At 43.6% G+C, this 23959-nt stretch overlaps 1 protein-coding gene across 1 annotated transcript; it reads right to left on the reverse strand.

Moving 5' to 3' along the window:
• Positions 1–558: 558 nt before the first annotated feature.
• mmp25b (matrix metallopeptidase 25b) lies at positions 559–23763 on the reverse strand. The gene is made up of 11 exons (XM_030754628.1): positions 23700–23763; positions 23481–23572; positions 22170–22302; positions 19412–19556; positions 16672–16976; positions 16287–16466; positions 13121–13211; positions 12755–12837; positions 12526–12678; positions 3537–3830; positions 559–2062 (listed from the first exon to the last, which is right to left on the reverse strand). Exons 2-11 carry the CDS (start codon positions 23562–23564, stop codon positions 1791–1793), a joined length of 1740 nt encoding a protein of 579 aa, XP_030610488.1. The 5' UTR covers positions 23565–23572; positions 23700–23763; the 3' UTR covers positions 559–1790.
• Positions 23764–23959: the final 196 nt, after the last annotated feature.

Consider the following 23959-nt stretch of genomic DNA (forward strand, 5'->3'; position numbering starts at 1 on the left):
AACTGCATTTCTTACACTTACCTGGGTTAAGCTGAACTTTTGATAACTTGATATAGTTCACAAAATGTGCTTAAACAATGTGGTTTATAACAAAAGTCCCCGGTCTTATTCCCAGCCTGTTTCTTTTTAACTAAAACCCACGAAGCTGCCAGTTTTTCTCCACAATGGTTTTAACCTTGCATAACCCAAACCAGTTACTTACAAAGCTTTTTGCCATTTAATCAACAGAGTAATCAGTCCTGTGTAAACTGAAAGTATCCTGTGAACCAAATCTGTACTGGTTAACTAGATGTATTAGCAATGAAATATTTAAAGCTGAAAAAAAAAGCACGAAGGCCTTTGAAATAAGCATGCACAATGTTTCACATCAGGCTTTCAGGTAATTTGGTTTTAACTAAATCATTCAAATGAAAAAATAAGCAGCTTTTTTTTTTTTTAAATAGAGCCAAAATTGTTTATTACAAAGAGCTCCTTGTTCTCATGTCAAGCCAGCAAACGGGGATAAACACAAAAGACAGAAATTCTTATCATTTTTGCTTCCTCCTTCTGTAACACCTATATTTGATGTCACTGAAAAAAGTAAAGTGGGTCACTGCAAAAGGGCCTGGACTTTCTAATAACCCCATGAAGTGAACACCACTTAAATAGCAGTGTCAGTGAAGAATCACAAATATTTAACCTGTAAAAATGATTCAGCTTGGCTCTGAAACATACAATAGTGAGTTAGTGACACACCTTCAAATTAAAGGCGGTGTCTTTAAAGAAATACGTTTTAAGTTGTCAAGGTTAAAGCTGTAAAACCAAACCATAAATAAACAAGAAGCACTCAGAGAGTGCAAATCTCCACCAGAGCAAAGTATTTTGTAAATATAATTATTTTCTTTGTTCTTTAAAAAAAAATTGTACTTGTAACTTTAAAACATTTGTAGTGAAGTAAAAATAGGTGCAAAGTGCAGGCTTATGTTATTTGCCCTGCTGAAACTCATTTTAACATATTCTTGTTAACATGACCCCACGCTTCACCCCTACAAAGTTTTATCAGAATTCATTCAAAACTGTTTGAGCAATCGTGTTTGCAGACAGAATGACACACATGCATGCACGACAGTAAGTCTATCTGATGTATGCTGTGAAAGCCATTAATGGATTTACTGGTATGCTCTATCTGCAAATCTTATCATCCCAGTCACACGTGGCAGCCTTCTCAACGCAACTGTAACTACTCAGCCTCAGGAAAATTCAAATAATCAACTATAAACATAAAACATTTTAAATTTCTACAATAACAGTAATTAACAAGAACCAAAATTTTGTCTGTACAGAACATTTGTGAAAACTACCCACGCATAAAAATTTTGTTTATTGTTTAATTGACCAAATCGCAGATCTATCTGTGCAGTATATATTAGTGATATACAATGGCACAAAGAGTCAAATATAAATAGATATACTTGGAAATTAAAATGTCTTTTGCTGTTAGGTATGTTTGATTAACCTGGTTTTCATCCAAAGACAGTTCTATATAGACTTTGTTATGAGGAAGTAGCCTCTGTGCTCGATCATGGCATTAAATTTCATTCATTTCATTTCATTCATCCAATAAAAAAGGTTAGGAATATGTGCTGATGAGACAAAGTATTTACAAAAACACAGTGGGGTATTTCAGAGAGACTTGTTATGCCACTCGGATACAGGGTTGCACTGTTCTGTGAGGACATAATGACATAAAGTCTCTTTAGTAATCACCCGCCAGTGGAGTGAAGGAAGTAGTAAATATCCACTCAAGCAATTTACAAACTCAGGGTTCCATTAAACTCATACATGTAGATTAGTAAAATAATAGAGATCAGGAGGAGAGAACTGCTTCTCAGCGATGGACGCGAACCTGACAAAGCACAGGTGCATGTATTTGGGAATCGAGGATTTTCTGGAGTAGAGGTTGAAGGAGGAGCTGGACATTTAAGCCAGTCCACTGCAATGGATTTAGGAGTTGCATCATCTTGGTTCAGGCCTCCATTCATGAGCACCCAGTAGGAGTTGTCCTTGAAGAAATAGGTATTTCCTAAAGAAGAAAAGCAAAAGCAGTGCAACAGTTATTTTGTTGAATCGTATTACGAATAAATCAGCTCATAAAACCTGAATATGGATGCTAATAAAAAACAGTGGAAGAAAGCAGCAGCATTGTAGTACAGTTTTTGCAACATTTGCACTTTATTATAATGCTCAAAAAATTTAAAGGGACACTTTGTTAACACATCAGAAAAAAAATTATGCTATATCTACACTGATATCATTTGGGCAATGTGTTAGGAACAACATCATTCATCATTTGATGGAAATGAAAATGATCAACCTACAGAGGGTTGAATTCAAAGGCACCCTGGAAATCAAAGTGAAAAAATGATGCAGCAGGCTTGTCCATTCTGCCAAAATTTCACTGTTGCAACTCAAAATGGTCCTCAGTCTGTATGGCCCCCATGTACTTGAATGCATGGCGTCAGCGGCCTCCACCTGTTTTGGGGGTTGTCTCGTTGTTGCCTCTGTATCGCACCTGTTGTTAATTTCATTAACACCAAAGCAGCTGAAAATGATTAACAACCCCTTTTGATACTTAATTGACCAGATCAGTATCCCAATTTAATGGAGTTGATGCCAAACTCTGATTAAAAAAATGTTCCATTAAGTTTTTTAGAGCAGTGTATGATACTTTTTTTTTCTGGGAATTTTTTTAACTTCATTACATTAATCTAACACTTCTTATTCAGAACTTTCACAAAAATTTGTATGATAAACTAAGATATGAATCATGGGGGCCGTTCTTTGTAACTTCAACCACATATAAGATTGATTTGGCTGGAAAAAAGAACACATTTAAAGGTCTCCTTTGGCTGTGAAAATTTCATGTGGTTAGCTCGTGTAATAAAGAAGTTATTTTACCTCCTGTGGCTGAATATTTCCATGGTATGAAGGGAAAGTTTTGCATAGGTTTATTAAATATACTAAAATTATTGCAACAACAACAACAAAAAAAAAAAACAATCACTGATTCTGGGTAAGGTGGGAGGCATCCATTTATTTTCATCAAATCACCCACCTGTTAAATTAGTGGTATAAATTATTATTCTTGTATGAAATCTGCTTCATTGTACTACTACCACATTCATATGATGTAATATAATGAATACGATGTGGCATTTTATTGTGCACAAAGTTGAGTATCGGTGTAAAATGTTATGTAGAACTTCTTATCATAACAGTGGTCAGCTCTCCTTTCAGTGTGCCATTCCTGTAAGTGTCTTGGGTGTACCATCTAATAAAAGCCATCACCCCAAATAATTCATCAGTTGTTTTGTGTATTTATCTAGAACAGAGGCACACAATTAATTTTTCCAAGGGATCACATGAGAAACTGGAGCTGTTCTGAAGGGCAGCACCAACAAGATGAACACGGGTTCACGAAAATTAATTGCTCACCCCTGATGTAGTGCTTGTTATCACATACGTATGCATTTAAATACATTAAGACACAATGTTACCTTCTCTCCAGCTAATGATGTCATCCATGTGGGTAGGCATGCCTTCCCATAGGCTGTTTTCCCGTGGGTATCCTGGGTCTGGTTGCATGGTCACCTGCCCATCCTTACTGTTTTCGTCAAACCTCCAAAACTCCCCTCCGCTGAACAGGTATGTTTTGCCGTTATGTGCCCAGACAAAGGCCGCATCTACCCTGTCCACCATCTCACCCGATCTTTTCCTCATGCTCCAGTCAGAGAGGGGCCGAGGGTAACCGGTCATGGCCACAGTATCCTTGAAGACCCAGTACTGAGATCCTGGACACGGAGAAAGCATAACGGGGGATATTTCTAAGGTTTATTTGTTTGCTCAGATTCCAACAAGTCCAGCAAACAGCACTGCAAAGTGCAGATAATACAGTGGTTACTGACCCAAAAGAAACAACAGGGGGGTTTTGAATATAAAGCAGTGAAATATTTATCAGTGGTAGATTTGCCTTCAGCTGCGTTACACTTGATGAAGACAGAAACAAACAACAGCTGAGGGCACCTGCATTAAAGGCCTGGAAAAGCATCACAAAGGAGATTTCTCCTGAGTCACAGCTGATTGAACTTGTTTATAGGTGTTTGCCAGACTGCTGGAGAAGCTAGGATATGGGGCCAAAAAGAACACCGATACCTGAGGACACCTGAGCACACCTGAGCACACCTGAGGACGTCCTAAACAAAGAAATTTTAGTATTCTAGACATTCTTGAGGAGGTCAAGTCGTTCCACATTATAAATGCAGAGAAGGAAACGTGGATTGTGCACCTGGAGAGCAGGGTTGCAGACCTGAAACAATACACCAGGACAAACAACATGATCATCACTGGGCTCCACATAAAACCCCAGTCACATGCTCAGGTCATGACAGGAGAGAGGAGAAAAAAAAAAAAGCTGGATGTTATCTCCATGTAGCAACAGGTGGTTGCTTTTCTGCAGTCAAAATGCAGCAACCTGGACTGTGGTAACTTCGAAGCATGCCACCCTCTGCCCAGAAAAAACACTAGTGACAAACCAGCTGTGATCACAGTTCTGCTTGCAACATCTGCCAGACATGACAGGCTTATAAAAAAAAAAAAAAAAACCTTCATAGTACAAAAAACCCAGGGTTAACTAATAAGACAAGAGCCTGCTTGTAGTATAGGCCTCGGGGTATCAACCTGACCATCGATGGTTTTGGAGCTCCTGTCAGCCTTGACTATAACTTTGAGGTGGTGGGGTTTCTTGTATGCCAGCAAACCTCATGCCAGATGGGGAACTTGTATCTGCCTCAGGAGTTTTTACAAATATTTATAACCATAGTGTACATTCACCCGAAGGCAAATGCTGCCTCAGCCTCCAGTATTGTCTCTAACACTGTGCAAAAGATGCAGCCAATTTTCCCTGGCACCCCAAACTTTATATTAGGTTGTGTATGTCTTTAAAAAAAATTACTAAGCTTTATCAGTATGTTTCTTGCAAAACCAGATGGGATAAGTCTTTAGATCTTTGTTATGGGTCAGAGGCCTCTCACCTCTGGGCTCAGCAGAGCATCTACTACCCATCTATAAAACTATTTTAAGGAGGGGAAAAGAACATTAAAGACTGGAAATAGGAAGCAGTGTTTTGCCTGCTGGAATGTATTGAATGCACTGATTGAGATGTCTTCAAGCAATCCTGTGGAGATGATCTGGACAATTTTGAGGACATAATTTGCTCATTTATTTCCTTTTGCAGAGACATGATTAGTCCATGTAAGAGTTAAAATGTACCCAAATGATAGGCCATGGGTTACTGAGGTAGTTAAGTTCACAATTCAAAGAAAGAGATGTTTTTCAAGAGGGAGAGGCATCAGAGCTACCGGCAGCCACCAATGAGCTGACAGGAGAAATCTTAAAGGCTAAACAAACTCATAAATCAGCTTTAGAGAATAAAATGGCCGCAAAAAACCTGGGCTTGGCTTGGTGTTGCATAAAAAAAAATAAAAAATTGTAGGCCTCCAGAATGCAAAGACCGGCACTGGTGTCATTTTAGAGGGTTTTAATTCAGACAGAGAATTTGCCAGTGGTTTAAACTGCTTTTATAATCATTTTGATACATATAATTTTAACAAGGAAATTCAGGAACTGAGCCACACATTAACGGACGGTCTACATTTTAATATTAACAAGAGTGAAGTTAAGAGTCACAGACTAGACAATATATATGGACAGCTGCTTAAACATCGTGCAAAAGATCTGAGTCTGGAAGTGTCTGAAAGAATGCTGTAATTGTCCCTGTTCCTAAATCCAGTTGCCCCAAAACTCTTAATGACTCTTCAAAATCTTTGAAAACCTTGTGCGCTCAGAAATTTTGCGGAACACTGAGCAGGTGTTGGATCCTCTACAGTAGTGGTTCCCAAAGTCAAGAGTGCTGTGGCCCACCAGTTTTAATTCACTTTTTATATAAATAAATACATTTATATAAATATATAACTATGCATACTTGTGAGCAATTTCAAACTCAATTTCTGTCATTACAGCGGCACTCCTGCAGTACCTTCATTGCCCACCAGGAGGTAGCGACCCATGCTTTGGGAACCACTGCTGTACACATACATTTTGGAGCATGTTTGACTCTAGAACCATTTTAAAGTATGCAGATGACATTGTAATTGTTAGTCATTTGTGTGGCAAAGAAAGCCGCCGTGGACCTGTTGTTGTCATGCCCTGTGAGGGCGGTCCCTCCATGGAGCTGCTCCACACCTGTTCTCCATTGAGGCAATCAGCACCGCCTTCTTAAGATGACAGCAGACCTCGACTCATTGCTGGATCATTGACAGAGTTACAGTCAGTGTCGGCTCAGTATCAGGTTTATGACTTACCTGTTCCAATTGTCTTCTCTAACTCCTCGTCTCTCACCTCAGGTCAGCTGTGGATTCCTGCCCGCGCTCCATCGCCGCCACCGTCTTGCCCCCCCGCTCCTGCGGACCCTTGGGACCACCGTCACTCGTATTCCTCGTCGGAGGCAGCCTCTCCTCTCCCTCAACAACTCTCGCCCCCTGCTCACTTCCCTTCGCACATTCTATTGTAATAAAACTGTTAACGCTCACCCTCCTTGTGTCTTTCCGTTCTGTGGACGTGACAGAATGATCCAGCCACAAACTGACGCGTCGACCGCCAGCCCCCTGGATCGGGCCATGGCTCTACAGGAGGAGACTCTCCAGCGGCATGAGCACATGCTGCGGCTGGTTTCCAGCCAGCTGGGCGCCACCACGCAGCAGCTCGCGGAGCTGAAAGGTATGCTGGAGGCCACCGCATCACGAACGCCCTCCGCTCCCCTCTTTTCGGCTCCACCACAGCCCCAGCTGCCGCCGGGAGATCTCCCGGGACCAGCCGGACCGATCGAAAGCGCCCTTCCGACTCCGGAGCCTTTCCATGGGGACCTGGGAAAATGTGGGGGTTTTCTCACCCAATGCCTGTTTATTTTCCAACAGCAGCGGACCGCATTTGCCTCAGACGGCACCAAGATCGGCTTCATTCTCGGATTACTACGGGGACGGGCGCTGGACTGGGGACACGCGGTGCTGCAGAGGGACCCTGGAATTACGTACCGTGAGTTCCTATCTCAGTTCAAAGAGGTGTTTGATAAGGGCTCCTGCCCGGAGGCGGCCGCGCAAAAACTCATAAATGCACGCCAAGGAAAAAGAAGCGTTGCAGACTTTTCAGTGGACTTCCGGATCCTCGCGGCGGAGGCGGGCTGGGAAGAAAAATCGCTCAGAGGTATATTTCTTAACAGCCTAAATGAGGAGATCAAATATGAACTCGCCACCCGAGACCTGCCGCCATCCCTGGGGGCTGTGATCTCCCTTTGTATTCGCCTGGATGATCGCCTGAGCACCCGGCGCGGGCTGCGAAACTACAATTCCCATCAGGCCTCTCGTCGCACGGCCCCGGCTGATCGGGATGACACCCCGGAAGAGGGACCAGAGGTTGCGGGGACACCTGTTGGCCTGGTGGAGCAGCCCATGCAGCTCGGTCACTCTCGGCTGTCAGCAGCGGAGCGCCGCCGGAGGATGGCGAGCGGTGAGTGTCTTTATTGTGGACTAAAAGGACATTTTGTTAATTCCTGCCCGACTCGGCCAAAAGAGGCCGCCCGTCGGTAATGGTGGGGATACTGACGGGCGCGGTCAATGCTAGTCCCTCCCAACCCAGGTTAACCATCCAGGCAAAAATTAACCTCCCTCCCGAGAGCCATCCGGCGCTCGCCTTAGTGGACTCAGGGGCTGAGCAAAATCTTTTGGACCGTGCTCTCGCTCACCAGTATGGTATTCCCTTCGTCCCGCTTCCTCAGCCGCTTCAGGTGGTTGGCCTAGATGGCGCCAAACTCTCCACAATTACCCACCGGACTGACCCCATCTCGCTCACTCTCTCAGGTAACCACTCTGAACTAATCTCATTTTACCTTTTCGAGTCTCCCCAGACACCCATCGTTCTCGGCTTCCCTTGGCTTCAACGACACAATCCACACATAAATTGGACCACTCGGAGCATCTCTGGATGGAGCGAGCAGTGTCACCTGCGATGCCTTAAGGCCGCTACTCCCTCCGTCCCGCCCGCAGCATCTCCCAAGGACAACACGCCACCCGACCTCTCCGGAGTGCCCGAGATATACCACGACCTCGCTGAAGTGTTCAGCAGAGATCACGCTGTCTCCTTGCCGCCTCATCGCCCCTACGACTGCGCCATTGACATCCGCCCGGGAGCTCCCTATCCCTCCAGCCGCCTGTACAGCCTTTCCAAACCGGAACGAGACGCTATGGAAAAGTACGTCACTGAGGCCAGGGCAGCTGGTCTCATCCGGCCCTCCACGTCTCCCTTGGGGGCCGGATTCTTTTTCGTTGCCAAGAGGGATAAGTCTCTCCGCCCATGCATCGACTACCGGGGCCTCAACGCCATCACCATCCGGAACAAGTACCCACTTCCTTTACTCACCTCCGCGTTCGAGCTACTACAAGGAGCCACCATCTTTTCGAAACTGGACCTCCGCAACGCTTACCACCTCGTTAGAATCCGCAAGGGAGACGAATGGAAAACAGCGTTTAATACACACCTCGGTCATTTTGAGTATCTGGTCATGCCATTCGGACTGACCAACGCCCCCGCAGTGTTCCAGGCCCTCATTAATGACGTACTCAGGGATTTCATTAATCATTTTGTCTTTGTGTACCTCGATGACATCCTCATATTCTCCTCCTCGTTACAGGAACATCAGACACATGTGCGGCAGGTGCTGCAGCGGTTGTTGGAGAACCGCCTGTTCGTGAAGGGGGAGAAGTGTGAGTTCCATGTTGACACCACCTCTTTCCTGGGCTATGTCATTGAGAAGGGGCGGGTGAGGGCGGATCCTGTCAAAATCAAGGCCGTGTTGGAATGGCCAACACCCGCTGATCGCAAACAGCTGCAACGTTTCCTGGGTTTTGCCAACTTTTACAGACGCTTCATCAGGGATTACAGTCGGATCACCCTGCCATTAACCTCTCTTACCTCTCCGAAAACCCCTTTCAGGTGGACGTCTGCCGCGGCTGAGGCCTTCCAGCTCCTGAAGGACCGTTTTACCACCGCCCCAGTCTTGCTCCAACCCGACCTGTCACAACCCTTCATCGTGGAGGTGGACGCCTCCGATGTGGGAGTAGGGGCCGTCCTCTCTCAACAGGCAGCAGGTAACCTTCAGCCGTGCGCCTTTTTCTCTCGTCGACTCTCCCCCGCCGAGAGCAACTATGACGTCGGGGACCGCGAGCTGTTGGCCATCAAGCTGGCACTCGAGGAGTGGAGACACTGGTTGGAGGGCGCTACACATCCATTTCTGGTGTGGACGGACCACAAAAATCTGGTTTATCTCCGATCGGCCAAGCGACTCAACCCCCGGCAAGCCAGGTGGGCCCTGTTCTTTACCCGATTCAATTTCACCATCTCTTACAGACCCGGGTGTCGGAACGTGAAACCAGACGCCCTCTCTCGTCAGTATGCCTCCCCGGACCACTTCTCCCAGACGGAGTACATACTCCCACCTTCCTGTGTCATAGGCTCTATCACCTGGGAGATCGAGTCGGCAATCCAGACGGCCCTCCGGACGGAACCGGACCCCGGTACCGGCCCTCCTAACCGCCTCTACGTGCCCTCCCAGGTTCGGGCCCAGGTTCTACAGTGGGGCCACACCGCTAGGTTTACCTGTCACCCAGGGGCTCACCGAACCGTCACCTTCCTCCAACGGTATTTCTGGTGGCCCTCGCTGATTAAGGATGTCCGGGAGTATGTGGCTGCTTGCAGTACCTGCGCTCAAAATAAGCCATCGACCTCCTCACCCGCTGGTCTCCTCCGGCCCCTGGCGACCCCCAAGCGGCCCTGGTCACATATTGCTCTGGACTTCATCACCGGCCTTCCTCCCTCTGAGGGTAAGACTGTCATCCTTACCATTGTGGACCGTTTTTCTAAAGCTGCTCATTTCATTGCACTCTCCAAGCTCCCCTCAGCCCTGGAAACATCCCAACTGCTTACTGATCATGTCTTCCGCCTGCACGGCATTCCTGAAGACATCGTATCCGATCGAGGGCCCCAATTCACGTCTCGAGTATGGAGGGAGTTTTGCAAGTCGCTCGGAGCCCAGGTGAGCCTGTCTTCAGGTTATCATCCTCAGACTAATGGTCAGACAGAGCGTACCAACCAAGAACTCGAGGCAGCGCTACGCTGTGTGGCCTCCACCAACCAGGCCACCTGGAGCTCCCATTTGGCGTGGATCGAATACGCCCACAACTCCCTCTCGTCCAGCGCCACCGGCATGTCACCTTTCGAGGCCTCCTTGGGTTTCCAACCTCCCCTCTTGCCCACCATCGAAAGGGATCTCCAGGTTCCTTCCGTCCGACACCACCTCCGCCGCTGTCGCCGTGTGTGGCGGGCGGCCCGGTTGGCCTTACAGCGCACCAAGGACCAAAACAAGCGAGTGGCAGACCGACATCGGACCCCGGCGCCAGCCTATCAACCTGGCCAGAAGGTATGGCTCTCAACCAGACACGTGCCTATTCGGGCTGAATCTAAGAAACTCGCCCCTACATTCATTGGTCCATTTGAAATACACTCCCTTGTCAATCCTGTCTCAGTCCGGCTTAACCTCCCTCGCAACATGCGTATTCATAACGTCTTTCATGTGTCCCAAGTGAAACCTGTCTCTACCAGCCCTCTGTGCCCGCCGGCAGCCTCTCCTCCTCCGGTGCGCATCATCGACGGCCATCCGGCCTACACCATCAACCGCATCCTGGATGCGCGCCGCCGCGGCCGTGGTTATCAGTATTTGGTGGACTGGGAGGGCTATGGGCCGGAGGAGCGCTCCTGGGTGTCCCAAACGAACATGCTGGACAAACGCCTAGTGCAGGAGTACCGCCGGCGGCATCCAGACAAGTTCAGGTCGCCAGGAGGCTCCCGTTGAGGAGGGGGTACTGTCATGCCCTGTGAGGGCGGTCCCTCCATGGAGCTGCTCCACACCTGTTCTCCATTGAGGCAATCAGCACCGCCTTCTTAAGATGACAGCAGACCTCGACTCATTGCTGGATCATTGACAGAGTTACAGTCAGTGTCGGCTCAGTATCAGGTTTATGACTTACCTGTTCCAATTGTCTTCTCTAACTCCTCGTCTCTCACCTCAGGTCAGCTGTGGATTCCTGCCCGCGCTCCATCGCCGCCACCGTCTTGCCCCCCCGCTCCTGCGGACCCTTGGGACCACCGTCACTCGTATTCCTCGTCGGAGGCAGCCTCTCCTCTCCCTCAACAACTCTCGCCCCCTGCTCACTTCCCTTCGCACATTCTATTGTAATAAAACTGTTAACGCTCACCCTCCTTGTGTCTTTCCGTTCTGTGGACGTGACAGTTGTTGTGGATTTCAGGAAAAATTCCAGCACGCCTGATGCCACAAACATTAAGGGTCAAACTGCAGACTGTGTGGAATCTTGTAAATATCATATACTACTGATTCCACTATGACACTATTTTATAGCTCAGTTACTGAGTCAGTCTTTTCCTTCTCCTTGGTGTCATGATCCGGTAAACTTTGAAGGAAAGGACCAAACTGGCACACAGGGAAGCTGATGGGTAACTTGCAGCTTAACCTAGAGTCTCTGTATACCAGACAGTTTCAGAGGATGTTAAGCTCATTCTTAAATGATGACTCCCACCCCTTATGTGGGGATTTTCAGCTTCTTCATTTCTTCTCTCTTTCCTCCCTTTTGTGAATATTTGCCAGTGTCTTTTTTCAAGTCTGGTAGAATGGGTGCCCGATCTGTTAACTGCAAAACAAATTTACCTAAGGGTATCAAAAAGGAACCTGATAGAGCTGACCTGACCTGACCTGACCTGAAAGGGATTTGGAAAACATTAACTACCTCATACTTTAATATAAAATTTCTGGGTGTGACAATAGATAATAAAATGTGCTGGAAACTTCACATAAAACATTTACAAACTAATCTGTCACCACGAATCGTACTTTACTGTGCACTTATAATGCCATTCTTAGAGTGCTGTGTGGACATCTGGGGAAACACATCCAAACGTTCACTTCAATCATTATGTAAACTTCAAAAAAGACCCATCAGGATCATTAATCAAGCAGGATTTAGAGACCACACTAACATCCTGTTTTTGAAGTGAAATATTTGAAATTACTGGACCTCATAAAATATAAATATATAGAAAATATTAAGAAACACTAAGCTGCCTTTGATTCTTTTGTTTTCATATCTATTTGTGGTTTGCCACTTTGTCACTCTCTAACCATGACGTAAATGTCATATATAAAAATATTTACACGACCTAACATTTCAGCTTCACTTTAAACCACAATCTTCAAAATATGACGTGAATGCATGGATGTGAGAAGAATCAACCACTTCTGCTCTGACTCAGAAGCACCAAAATAAGATCAGCTAAAGCCGGTCGTGACTGAGAGATTTTGTTTCTCACCAATAAAGAAGACGATACGGCTGTCGCTCTTCCTCTCATACACTGCGTCGATCTTGTTTGTTCCGTGTGGAAGGCCGATCCAAAAGTTTCTGATCTTTGCTGGATCTAAGGACACCAGAGACCCGTCTCGTTGGGTTCTCCAGAACTGTTCACCTTTCCAAGAAAAAAAAAAATTAATTTTTCCCTGTGTTTTTTCCATTTTTTTTTTGTGCAGATGTCTTTTTCTTACCTTTAAAAAAGAAGACCTCTCCCCTGATATTTCCTATGGCATCAAAGCCCCCCTGACACCGGTCTTGGAATGACGGATCAGAACTGGGGCAGAGAAAATTTAAATTCAAGTCAAATACAAATACAGTTTGATAAAGACACTAGAGGACTAACACTACCACAGAGAGGCTCAAACACAAGGCTTTGCTTTATGTTATCACACAGCCACCCCCAATTAGTCATTCTTATTTTATTTTTATTTTTCCATGACTCTAAGTAAACCGAGTGTATTAATAATATACTCATAGTTTGTAAAGGCAAATAACAAATATTGATTATCTGGATTGAGGTGCAACTGTTTTGTTTTTTCCCCTGTGGTTTAACTCACTGCTGTGTTGGCCTCTGTGGAGGTGGACGTGGACTGGGCAGGCGTGGGAGGTCAGGATCAACACCACCTGGTCGCTCGGTATCTTTCACACCTGCAACAGAAGAGTGACAGCAGACAATGCTGAAGAGGAAGGGAAAGCTGAAGACAGTGTAAGAAAAACTGAGCAGGCAACCCACACTTTTCTCAGCATCCAGAGGTGTTTGTCACACAGGATACAAGGTTTTTCTTTTTTAAGACATGAGGAAGTAGATCAGTTGCATGCACTACATGAATGCGCTATTGCACACATTACCAGGTTAAAAATAGTGTTTTATTACAGTCCTTTTAATCAGGCTCTTACAGATATTTTATCTTTTGTGGAATCTTTAATGTTTATAGTCTATTAAGCTGAAACAAATTACATCAGTTACGGATGCTGGAAAAGAATCATGTCAGAATTTTATAAAATCTCCTCTTACAGTGTATGTCATGGTGCTGCTGTGTGGCTAAAAGAGGATGGACCCAGAATGCAGAACTGAGAGGAATTATTGAACTTAAAGGTGTTTTATTGAAGGAATGTCAGGGACGATTACCAAGCTATACGGGGCTGGACGGGTGTTGGAACTAAGCAACAACAATACAACAAAGAACAGAGAAAAACTGAGGGCTTAAATACACACACTAGGTCAGGGGTTTTCAAAGTATGAAAGGGTGAGCCCCCCTTTCAAGGAGCACAATGCCTGCTGCGCCCCCCCCAATAATCAACCCACACACAAACAAATGCCACTACAAAACACCTTCTAATTGCTTTTATTTTAGAACCATCTTATCTTTTAAAATGACACTTTATCTGAATGAAATTTAACGCATGAACATTTTAAAACATTTAATCCCATTTTAATTATTTTATCAGGGCTTTGTATGGCAAATACGCCCTTTTTTCATTTTTCTAATGATAAGAACAACCCCAAACTCATTTTTCAACCGTTTTCTCAAACAAACGTTACATCTGAGATTCTGAGTTTAATGTTTGAGATACCAACAGTGTTTTCACATCTTATTTGTCCATTCTTTCTCTCACATCAGTAGACAGCAAGCAGATAGCTTCTTTTCCCGGTTTATTTTTTCCCTCGCACCGCGCCTCCCCTAAAGTGCTCTGGCGCCCCCTAGGGGAGGCGCGCCTCACACTTTGAAAACCGCCGCACTAGGTCATTAGGGCAAGTGGAAACAGCAGGGACTAAGGTGATTGATCAAAACCAAAACAAACTAGAAACATAACAGAACTCAGTGAAAACAGAACCTACAAGAATGAAACACAAAACGCTGGGCACGCAGTCCAGGACCATGACAGTGTGAAGTATTATCATATAAACTATGAGTATGTAGCAGAAACATGTGTACTTGCGGGGTACACATCTTCTCCATGCAGACTAGACAGCTGCTTAGAAAGTTCAACCCAAGGTACAACATCCCAGGTAGAAAATATTTGTGAATAATGTCTGGTTATATACATTATAATACCAAAGGTATTAATTTTCTCACCCATCCAAATCATTGAATTCAGGTGTTCCAGTCACTTCCATGGCCACAGGTGTAAAAAAAACCAAGCACCTAGTCATGCATACTGCTTCTACAAACAATTGTGACTGAGCTCTCAGGAGCTCAGTGAATTCCAGCGTGGTACCGTGATAGGATGCCACCTGTGTAACAAGTCCCGTTGTGAAATTTTCTCGCTGCTAATTATTCCCCAGTCACCTGTTAGTGGTATTATAACAAAGTGGATGTGACTGGAAACAACAGAAACTCAGCTATGAAGTGGTAGGCCACATAAAATCACAGAGCGGTGTCAGTGCTATGCTGAGGCTCATAGTGCGCAGAGGTCACCAACTTTCTGCAGAGTCAATCACTACAGACTACCAAACTTCATGTGACCTTCACATTAGCTCAAGAACATGCCTTGGGTTCCATGGCTGAGCAACTGCATCCAAGCCTTACATCACCAAGTGCAATGCAAAGCATCAGATGAAGTGGTGTAAAATCATCACTGGACCCTAGAGCAGTGGAGACGTGCTCTCTGGTTGACAAATCACACTTCTCCATCTGACAATCCAATGGAGGAGTCTGGGTTTGGTGGTTTCCAGGAGAACAGTACTTGTCTGACTGCATTGAGCCAAGTGCAAAGTTTGGTGGAGGGGGATTATGGTGTGGAGTTGTTTATCAGGAGTGAAAGGCATTTTTAATGTTTCAGAATACCAAGACATTTTGGACAATTTCATGCTCCCAATTTTGTGGGAACAGTTTAGGGATGGCCCCTTTCCGTCCTAACATGAGTATGCACCAGTGCACAAAACAGGTCCATAAAGGCATGGATGATGGATTTGGGGTGGAAGAACTTGACTGTCCTCCACAGAGTCCTAACCTCAACCTGACAGAACACCTTTGGCATGAATTAGAGCGGAGACTATGAGCCAAGCCTTCTCATCCAACATTTTATCTGACCTCACAAATGTACTTCTAGAAGAATGGTCAAAAATCCCTGTAAACACACTCCTAAACCTTGTTCAAAGCCATCCAAGATGAGCTGAAGGTGTTATAGCTGCAAAGGGTGGGCCGACATATTAAACCCTGTGGACAGTAGAGGGCAGCAGAATGCCTGCCGTGGTGCTGAGTTGTTGACATCATTGTTGTAAGCTTGCCACTCTGGTAAGACCAACAAGGTGAACAGCAGCAAGTTTGCTCATTATTTCTCCTATTTTAGAGGACTGTAATCTGTATGTTTTTTGTATGTTGTCAGAAATATCGTTATAACAAATCTTCTTGAAATATTGTGATATAATTTAACATGACCACCCCTAGTGGTCATGTTAAATGGATGGCTACTGTATTTTATGTCAATAAATTGATTAATATAAAAATTCACAATCAGGATGAACAACCACAAGTAAACATGGGAAGATTTATTGCCAAAATAGAGGCATGAAGTGGTAATTGGTGTAGTTACTCTACTACCTCTGAAATATTTTCACACTGGGCTAAAAATTACAGCAAGCTATTCCAAGACCCAACAGGAGTTTATATTTATCCCACTGTGTCCTCACAGCCAAACAAAAGCAGCACATTCTATATATTGGATGTTGTAAGTATGGCAAATATTGATTTGAACCAGGGTAGGACTAGTCAGACTGACCGTAAAGCTGTTGGATGGCCAGCCTGTCATCCATGGCCAGTTTAAAACGGGAAATGTCTCCCACAGGACCCTGGTAGTACGGCTTCATGATGGACAGATCAGAGGAGGAATGAGACAAGCCCAGTGCATGGCCAAACTCGTGCACTGCAACTGTGAACAAGTCTGTGCTTCTGCTGTCACCTGAGGAAGTGTCAAGCAAAAGTGTTACTGGATCACAAGAAAGCAAAAAAAACAAATAAAATAAAATAGATAAATAAGTGGACATTTAAGGTTAGTAAACAAGGTTTTTTTTGTGTGTGTGTTCTCCATATCATTTTTTTGGCTACTGTTCCTTACTATTTGATTATGTTCTGTATGTTTTAGGTAGCAGTGGTCTTTTATGTACCTGCGTAGCTCCAGATCTCGTCATCATCAAAATGTGTGTCACCAGATATGTCAAGTGTTCCAGGAAAAAAGGCATGGGCCAAGGTGCCACCCTGTCCATCAAAAGGGTACCCGTCATCATGAAACATGCGGTCAAAAGACACTCTGATGTCCCCTTTAGCCGTGGCCCCACTGCTGTCTCTCTGCAGCTGACGGAAATTCAAGGGGGCCACATCACTCCAGGCTTTGAAGGCGTGAGTCAGGAGGGTTTCCACTAAACTGTTATCCAGGCGGGGGGAGGTGGAAGGATTTGGGTAGCTGTGGACACTGTAGACAGAAAACTTGAATACTGTAACTTATAACCGTTTCATATTTTTTACCAAATTTTACATGTTTTAATACGTACAGCATGATAAAATCTGATTAAAATTCAGCCTTGCAGAAGGCTAAAGTTTTCTTAAAGGGGAGCTTTTAGAGAACTCCCATTTAAGTTCTCTTTTTAGTCCTCAAAGTTGGCCATGGTAGACTTATTAAAATTGACATTACAAGTGACAGAAGAATCTGAGTGAGAAACCAAGAGACAGACCTCCAAACTTTACATGACCTTCAGATTAGCTCAAGAACAGTGTGTAGAGAGCTTCATGGAATGGGTTTCCATGGCTGTGCAGCTGCATCGATGCCTTACATCACTGAGTGCAATGCAAAGCACCAGATGCAGTGGTGTAAAACACACCACCACTGGACACTAGAGCAGTGAACATGTGTTCTCTGGAGGAATCGTGCTTCTCCGTCTAATCAGCAAAAAAATTAAGTGAAGTGACAGAACTTTATCTTATTGGATAAAACTAATTTTAACTGTGAGGACATAATTTACTGGTGAAAAAAGTTGATGAATCTCAATATATGTTGTTGCATATTGCAAAATGTTTAAAATCGCAATAGTGTGAGTGAAGTACTGTGATAATATTGTTCTGTGGGGTGTCTGGTGATTCCCACCTCTAGTGGCTACTGAGCAACCCAGTCCAGTTTGGGGTGTGTTGTATATTTTTGATCTAGAGAGAGTAGTTTACTGCATTTAGGGTTCTTGATATTTCATGTGTATAAATATATGTTATTCTGACTGGGTTTAAAAGAAACATGCTAATTATTTGGCACTCTTAGCTTCTGTTGATTTTTTCCTTGACCTCATTAAACCCTGAGTAGCTCATTTTAGATATAAGCTACATGAGGTACATGATTCACCATACTTCATAGGTTCAAGATGGCTAGCGAATACTACGCTGTTTTAGATCGTGTGTATTTAGTGATGCAAATTGATGTGCTAGCAGTGAGTGATGTCATATTCAGTTAATTCCACCAGGTGTCACCCTGTTAACTGTTATTGATAGTTTGAACTAAGATGGATTATTCAGGTCAATTGAGTTACTTTTGTGTATAAGCTCATTTCTGTTGCAGCTATCTGAGTAAATGATTTAATATATATATTTCTTTGATTTCTGATACTATCTCATGGAAATAACTTGCGTCCTGAAAGGTGTTTGAGTCAGTGAACTGACACAGCTGTAATATTCCTTTTTTGATTTATAGGATCACAGACACCCACATGCATACCAGCCCACAATAAAGTAGCTAAAATGAATAACTGAATCACCAGTCTTGTGTCCTTACCAGAGGCAAGTGTCAAACAGCCACCGGTGTAGTACGGAGTTGTGGTTCCTTATCTAGAAGAACCTTGGCCCCGCATGCAGAGGTAGACCTAATGCAAGTACCTCCATTTTCAGCTACAATATTCAAGATTTATACCCCACAGAGCTCATCAGCCTATTTCAAGAGGCCATTATTAACAGCCTTGCTCCTAGCACTCTGTCCACTTACTGGAACACTTGGAATTAATTAAGTTCCTGTCATTCCCGCTTCAAACTGCTCTTCTCATACTTTGACATCCATACATTGTCTAGCTTTCTAGCATAAGCACATCATTCCTTTTCTATCAAAATCTCCACAATAAAATCTTACCTCAGTGGAATCAATTTCTTTTCAAAACTTCTCACGGGTCCCTCCTGCTCGATCTCCACATTATCTCAGCTGCCACTACTCATTAAAGGCCTCCAACTTTAGATGCCCCCTTCAACTTCTTGCTGTCTACCACTAACTTCCGATCGTTCCTCTTGCTGCATAATCACACTCCATTACAAGTAAGTGGATGACCACCTGGCACACCTGCTCACATCTTTGGATTCTTATGCTGCTCAGAATTTACCTCATCAACAACCAAATTCAGTCCAGATCTTCGTCCCTGCATCAATGACCTTATCTCCAAAGAGTACCTCACCTTCTCTCTCAAAGTTCATATTTTATTTCAAGATAACCCCCCCCCCCCCCCCCCCCCCCCCCCCCCCCCCCCCCCCCCCCCCAAGCTCTTATGAACATGACACAAACACAGGAGTGTTTGCAAAAAGTCAGTATCTTGTCCAAGGATACTTCCAACACATGGACTGGAGGAGCCAGGGATCGATCCACCAACCTTCTCATCGGTAGCCACCTGAGCCACTGCAACCCCTTTACATTAATCTGTTAACACTACACTTTATAAAACTAGCTTCCTCCAAGTAAGATATTTTAATGCTGACTTAGTTCCTGCACTTGATGCAATATGACCAGTTTATTTGGCATGACAACTTATCGGGGAAAACCTACGGCAGTCATCCCCTTGAGTCATTCAGATGTGAGAAAACCGCAGAGTAACATGACATGAAACCAACCTCCACGTGAGGGCCGTCTTATCCCATTTAAGGCCTGACAGGGCATATCTTTTTCTCCTCTTCCGCCTCCTCAATATATCATCACTTCCAACGATGTCAGGAAGAGAGCATCGTGGTTTAGACATGAGTTTGAGTGTTTCCGAGTCTGGAAGAGAAGATGGTTACATTCTGTATGGTGTGTTGAAATTAAAGATGTTGCAAGAAGTGTGAGATTTCATGTGACTACTGTGTGAAATAAAATATACAGCATTGTGCAAAAGTCTTTAGTCACCACTAATTTCATTATATTTTGCTAGGAAATGGGAAATGTCTAAAGATGCAATTTAAAACTGCTTCTTTGTTGTGTTATCATGTGTAGACACATCATTGGTTCATCCCTTAAGTTAGGTGCCTTTTTGATGATTGAATGATTCATACATGCCATGTTAAAAATCAAATTTTTTTAAAGACAACATTTTATTAAATGCAAAAATAAATAAATAATATCAAGTACCTTAATGTCAATTAAAATATATACATATAGCTTAAACTAAGAATAAAATAGTCTTTACTCTGTCTTCTTGGAATGCTTTCTTACATTAGTAGGAGGGGGGAAAAAAAGAGTTCTGATAGTATTGCATCTTCTGGACAAAGTAGATTTGGTGTGTGTTCATGTGTACCCCCCCCCCCCCCCCCCCCCCCCCCCCCCCCCCCCCCCCCCCCCCACCTCCAAAAGTACTGGAACAGTGAGGCCACTCCCTTTACTTTTGCTGTAGTCTGAAAACATTTGGTTTTGACATTAAAAAAAATCAATATGGCACAAAAGATCAACATCTCAGCTTTTATTTCCTGGTATTTATATCTGGATCTGAAACACAGTTCAGAAGATGGCACCTTTTGTCTGACTCCACCCATTTTTCTTGTGAGCAAAAGTACTGGAACAGAAAAAGTGAATAAGACTTATTATTTAGTTGCAAATACTTTGCTTGCAATAACTGCATCAAGCCTGTGACTCACTGACATCACTAAACCTTTGCATTTTTCTTTTGTGATGCTTTTCCAGGCTTTCACCGCAGCCTCTTTCAATTGTTGTTTGTTTGGGGGGTACTCCCTTCAGTCTCCTCTTTAGCAGGTACAGTAGGATGCGCTGTAGGGTTTAAGTCTAGAGATTGACTAGGCCAGTCTAAAACCTTCCACTTCCTGCCCCTGCTGAACTCCCTTGTGTACTGGGTCATTATCTTGCTGAATGATGAAGTTTGGTTACATCTTTCTTTAAATTGACAGACACAATTTTTCTGTAGACTTCTGAGTTCATTGTACTGCTGCCATCATGTGTGACATCATCAATGAAGATTAATGAGCCCATCCCAGAAGAAGCCATGCAAGCCAGAGCCATGACATTACTTCCACTGTGTTTAAAAGATGAACTTGTATGTTTTGAGATAATTTCTTTCTCCAAACTTCAACCTTTCCATCATCTTGGTAAAGGTAGCTGAGTGAAGCTGACACCCCACCCACGTGAAAAGTTCCAGCAAATAGACTGAGCGGTTAGTGCTTCGTTTGTGCTGGTTTGTGCCGTTAAAACTAGCATTTGGTGGGGTGTCAGCTTCACTCAGCTGGTAAAGCTTAATCTTTGTCTCATCAGCCCATAAAACTTTGTACTGGCTATAGCCAATGTTTGTGAAATGGCTCTGATTGGTTTTCCATCCTCTCTCAGCTTCACAGCTTCTTGCCCCCCACCCAGACAGCTCTCTGGCTTTCATGTTGGTTACTCCTCTAACTATAAATGCAAAGTCTACATCAAATCTGCAACTAAGCGTAGACATTCAGCGCTATTGATTGTTGGAATAATCAATGTAACAGGACACAGCTGGGCAGCAAAAAGTATCTGTCAGTCACATGTTCAGATACATTTGCTCAAGAGAAAAGTGGATAGGTTCAGACAAAAGCTGCTATCTTCTGAACTGTGTATCAGATCCAGATGTAAATACCTGGAAATAAAACCTGAGAAAAACTTGAGCTTTTTTCTTATATTCATCTTTTGATATCAAACCCAAATGTTTTCAGTCTACAGCAAAAATAAAGGGATTGGCCTCATTTTTCCAGTAATTTTGGAGGGGAGTGCTGAATAATGTTACTAAAGCTTTGACATCTAGATGGTCTACACCCAATACCCCCGATAGAAAGTGCTGCCATCAGCCTTCAGCAAGATGCCCAACTGAAACATCATGGCAGATGAACTAAACAGTTCATCTGCCATGAACAGGTGGTGATTAAAGGCCCCCGCCAACTTTTTCCCATTAAAGTTTTTATGCAATTACAATAACAAGCACTGATGTTCCACCTGAGCTCATCATCTCAGTAACGGCTCCGCCTCTTTGTCTACACACACGCGGTGAAGAGCAGCCTTTTCCTTTACATTAAAATAATTACATGGTAACAACTGAGCACTAGAGTTGTGGAGTAAATGAGGTATCTATGCAAAAAATTTGCATCGAGGATTTTTTTTTTATAATTTGAGTTGCTTGATGAATTTCTGCGTTAACAAACAAAAAAACATTTCTCTGAAAATGGTCAGGTCCAAGTATTGAACTGAAAGTGAGTGAAAAATCTTCAGAAAGCCTGGAGAATTATTGCTCAAGACCACTTTAAGAAATTACAAGAAAGTCTGACTCCTTGGTAGCAAAACATAAAGAAATGAGGGCCTGCTTAAGACCTTTGCACAAAGGAATTGTGTACAGAACATTCTCTTTATAAATATGAATTAAGAACAAGTTACCAAGCACCCCAGTTTCCTGAAGGCCCCCAAATCTCTGCATAATACGGACAGCTATCTCAATCCCCTCTTTGGTCAGCAGCTGACTTGTGTGTGGGTCAGGACGAGGAAGGTATCCATACCTACTGAGCCAATCCTGGACACAAAACAAGAAGAAAACTGATTTTTCAAATGTGATTACTACAGAGTAAAAAAAAAAAAAAAAGGCCAGAAAAAGAACAGTGCATCAGCCACTTTTGTTTTTTTCATTAACTTTTTATAATCCTGTCCAAGTAAGTTCCTTGATGGGGTAAAGGCTGTAAACCAGTGTGTACCACAAAACCTACACAAGTGCACACACAATACACACCAAAGATACACTGAAACAAAAAAAAACTGTCTTGAAAGGGATTTTGAAACCAGCCATTGTCTCCACCCTGCAGGTTGCAGTTGGCAGGAAGAAGGTGTGACTTTTTTCCATCAACGGTCCTCTGTGATGTCTTTTTTCAAAACCAACATTGATTGTATTTTGTTTGGCATTTTTTTCCTCTTTTAACCCCAACCCAACTAAGATTCATGCTATTTTTCCCCCTTTTTATCACAAAAGTGAAACAACCTCTTTTTTCATAATCAAAATACACAAGGAGCAATAAGCACACACCTGTAAAACGAGCAATGGTTGAGTCTTATCCTCCTGAGAACCGAATAAAAAAAATCGTATCTTTCAATTTAATTTAATTTGTTTTTGTGACCGCCACAGAGGTCATAAAGTCTCAGAAGTATATTTAAGGAACTGGAACTAGGAAGCTTACAGATTTCTAAATCGTGCTTGCACATTTCGTGCAATAAGCTGTATAATATAATGTCTATTGTAATTTTACAATGCAACCCCCCACCCCCCAAAATTGTGGTTTTTCTGACGAGCAACTTTTTTTTTTCTCAGAAATACCCCAAAGCTTTTTATATTTTTATTGACCTCAAGAGTCATATGAATACCTCCTTGCACCCCCCCCTCCCGCGCACGCCCTCCCTTTCTTACCATATGCTTCCTTTAGAGAAAAAAACCCTGCCTATGCCTAGTGTGCGTACTTAAATTTACCATATATAAAACTAAACAAAAAACAAAACATGCAACTGAGAAGTTATTTCCGATCAAACACTGGTGGATGAAATTTGAGATCAAAATGATATGATTTGTAAAATACTTCACAAGCATACACAAAAGTAGTGCAAAAGTGAGTATCCTACACTTTTTCTTTGCAACAAAAGTCAGCTACAAACATTTACAACTCCTCGATAATTATTTTTTTGTGTGTGTGAATAATTTTTACTCACCACAGCTCTACTGTATTGGTCGGGCACTGCTGATGCGCTTCCCGTAAACGTCCACATCATCCACAGCAGTAGGCACAACTCCATCCCAGTCACTGCAAGAAAGGGGGAAAAGCGCTCCACATCATTAACAGGATGTTTAATATATGGAGGATTCTTGTTTATAATTCCGCAGCTTTCTCTAGATCAGCACAAAGTCGAGGGAACAGAAACGCCGCTCACCGCTGTCTCTCCTGTGCAGCTTCAGTCTCTCTTGGGACTAGGCTGGGTAGATCGATCAGAGAACTCTGGAGGCGTTCCCGATAACTCGGAAGTCAGAGTTTAGCGCATTCAAGCAAAGGGGGAAAAGATTGTTTTGTTCCTTAGCAAGTTAGAGCCATCCCCGCATTACTAGCAATGCTAATTTATTTATTTATTGCACTTAAAAACACAGCTTCAGCACGTTCATGGACAGAGCCTGGTCAGTGCTCGGGTTAAGACTT

Source organism: Archocentrus centrarchus, chromosome 19 (genome assembly GCF_007364275.1).
Source record: "Archocentrus centrarchus isolate MPI-CPG fArcCen1 chromosome 19, fArcCen1, whole genome shotgun sequence".
In the NCBI taxonomy this organism is placed as follows: Eukaryota; Metazoa; Chordata; class Actinopteri; order Cichliformes; family Cichlidae; genus Archocentrus; species Archocentrus centrarchus.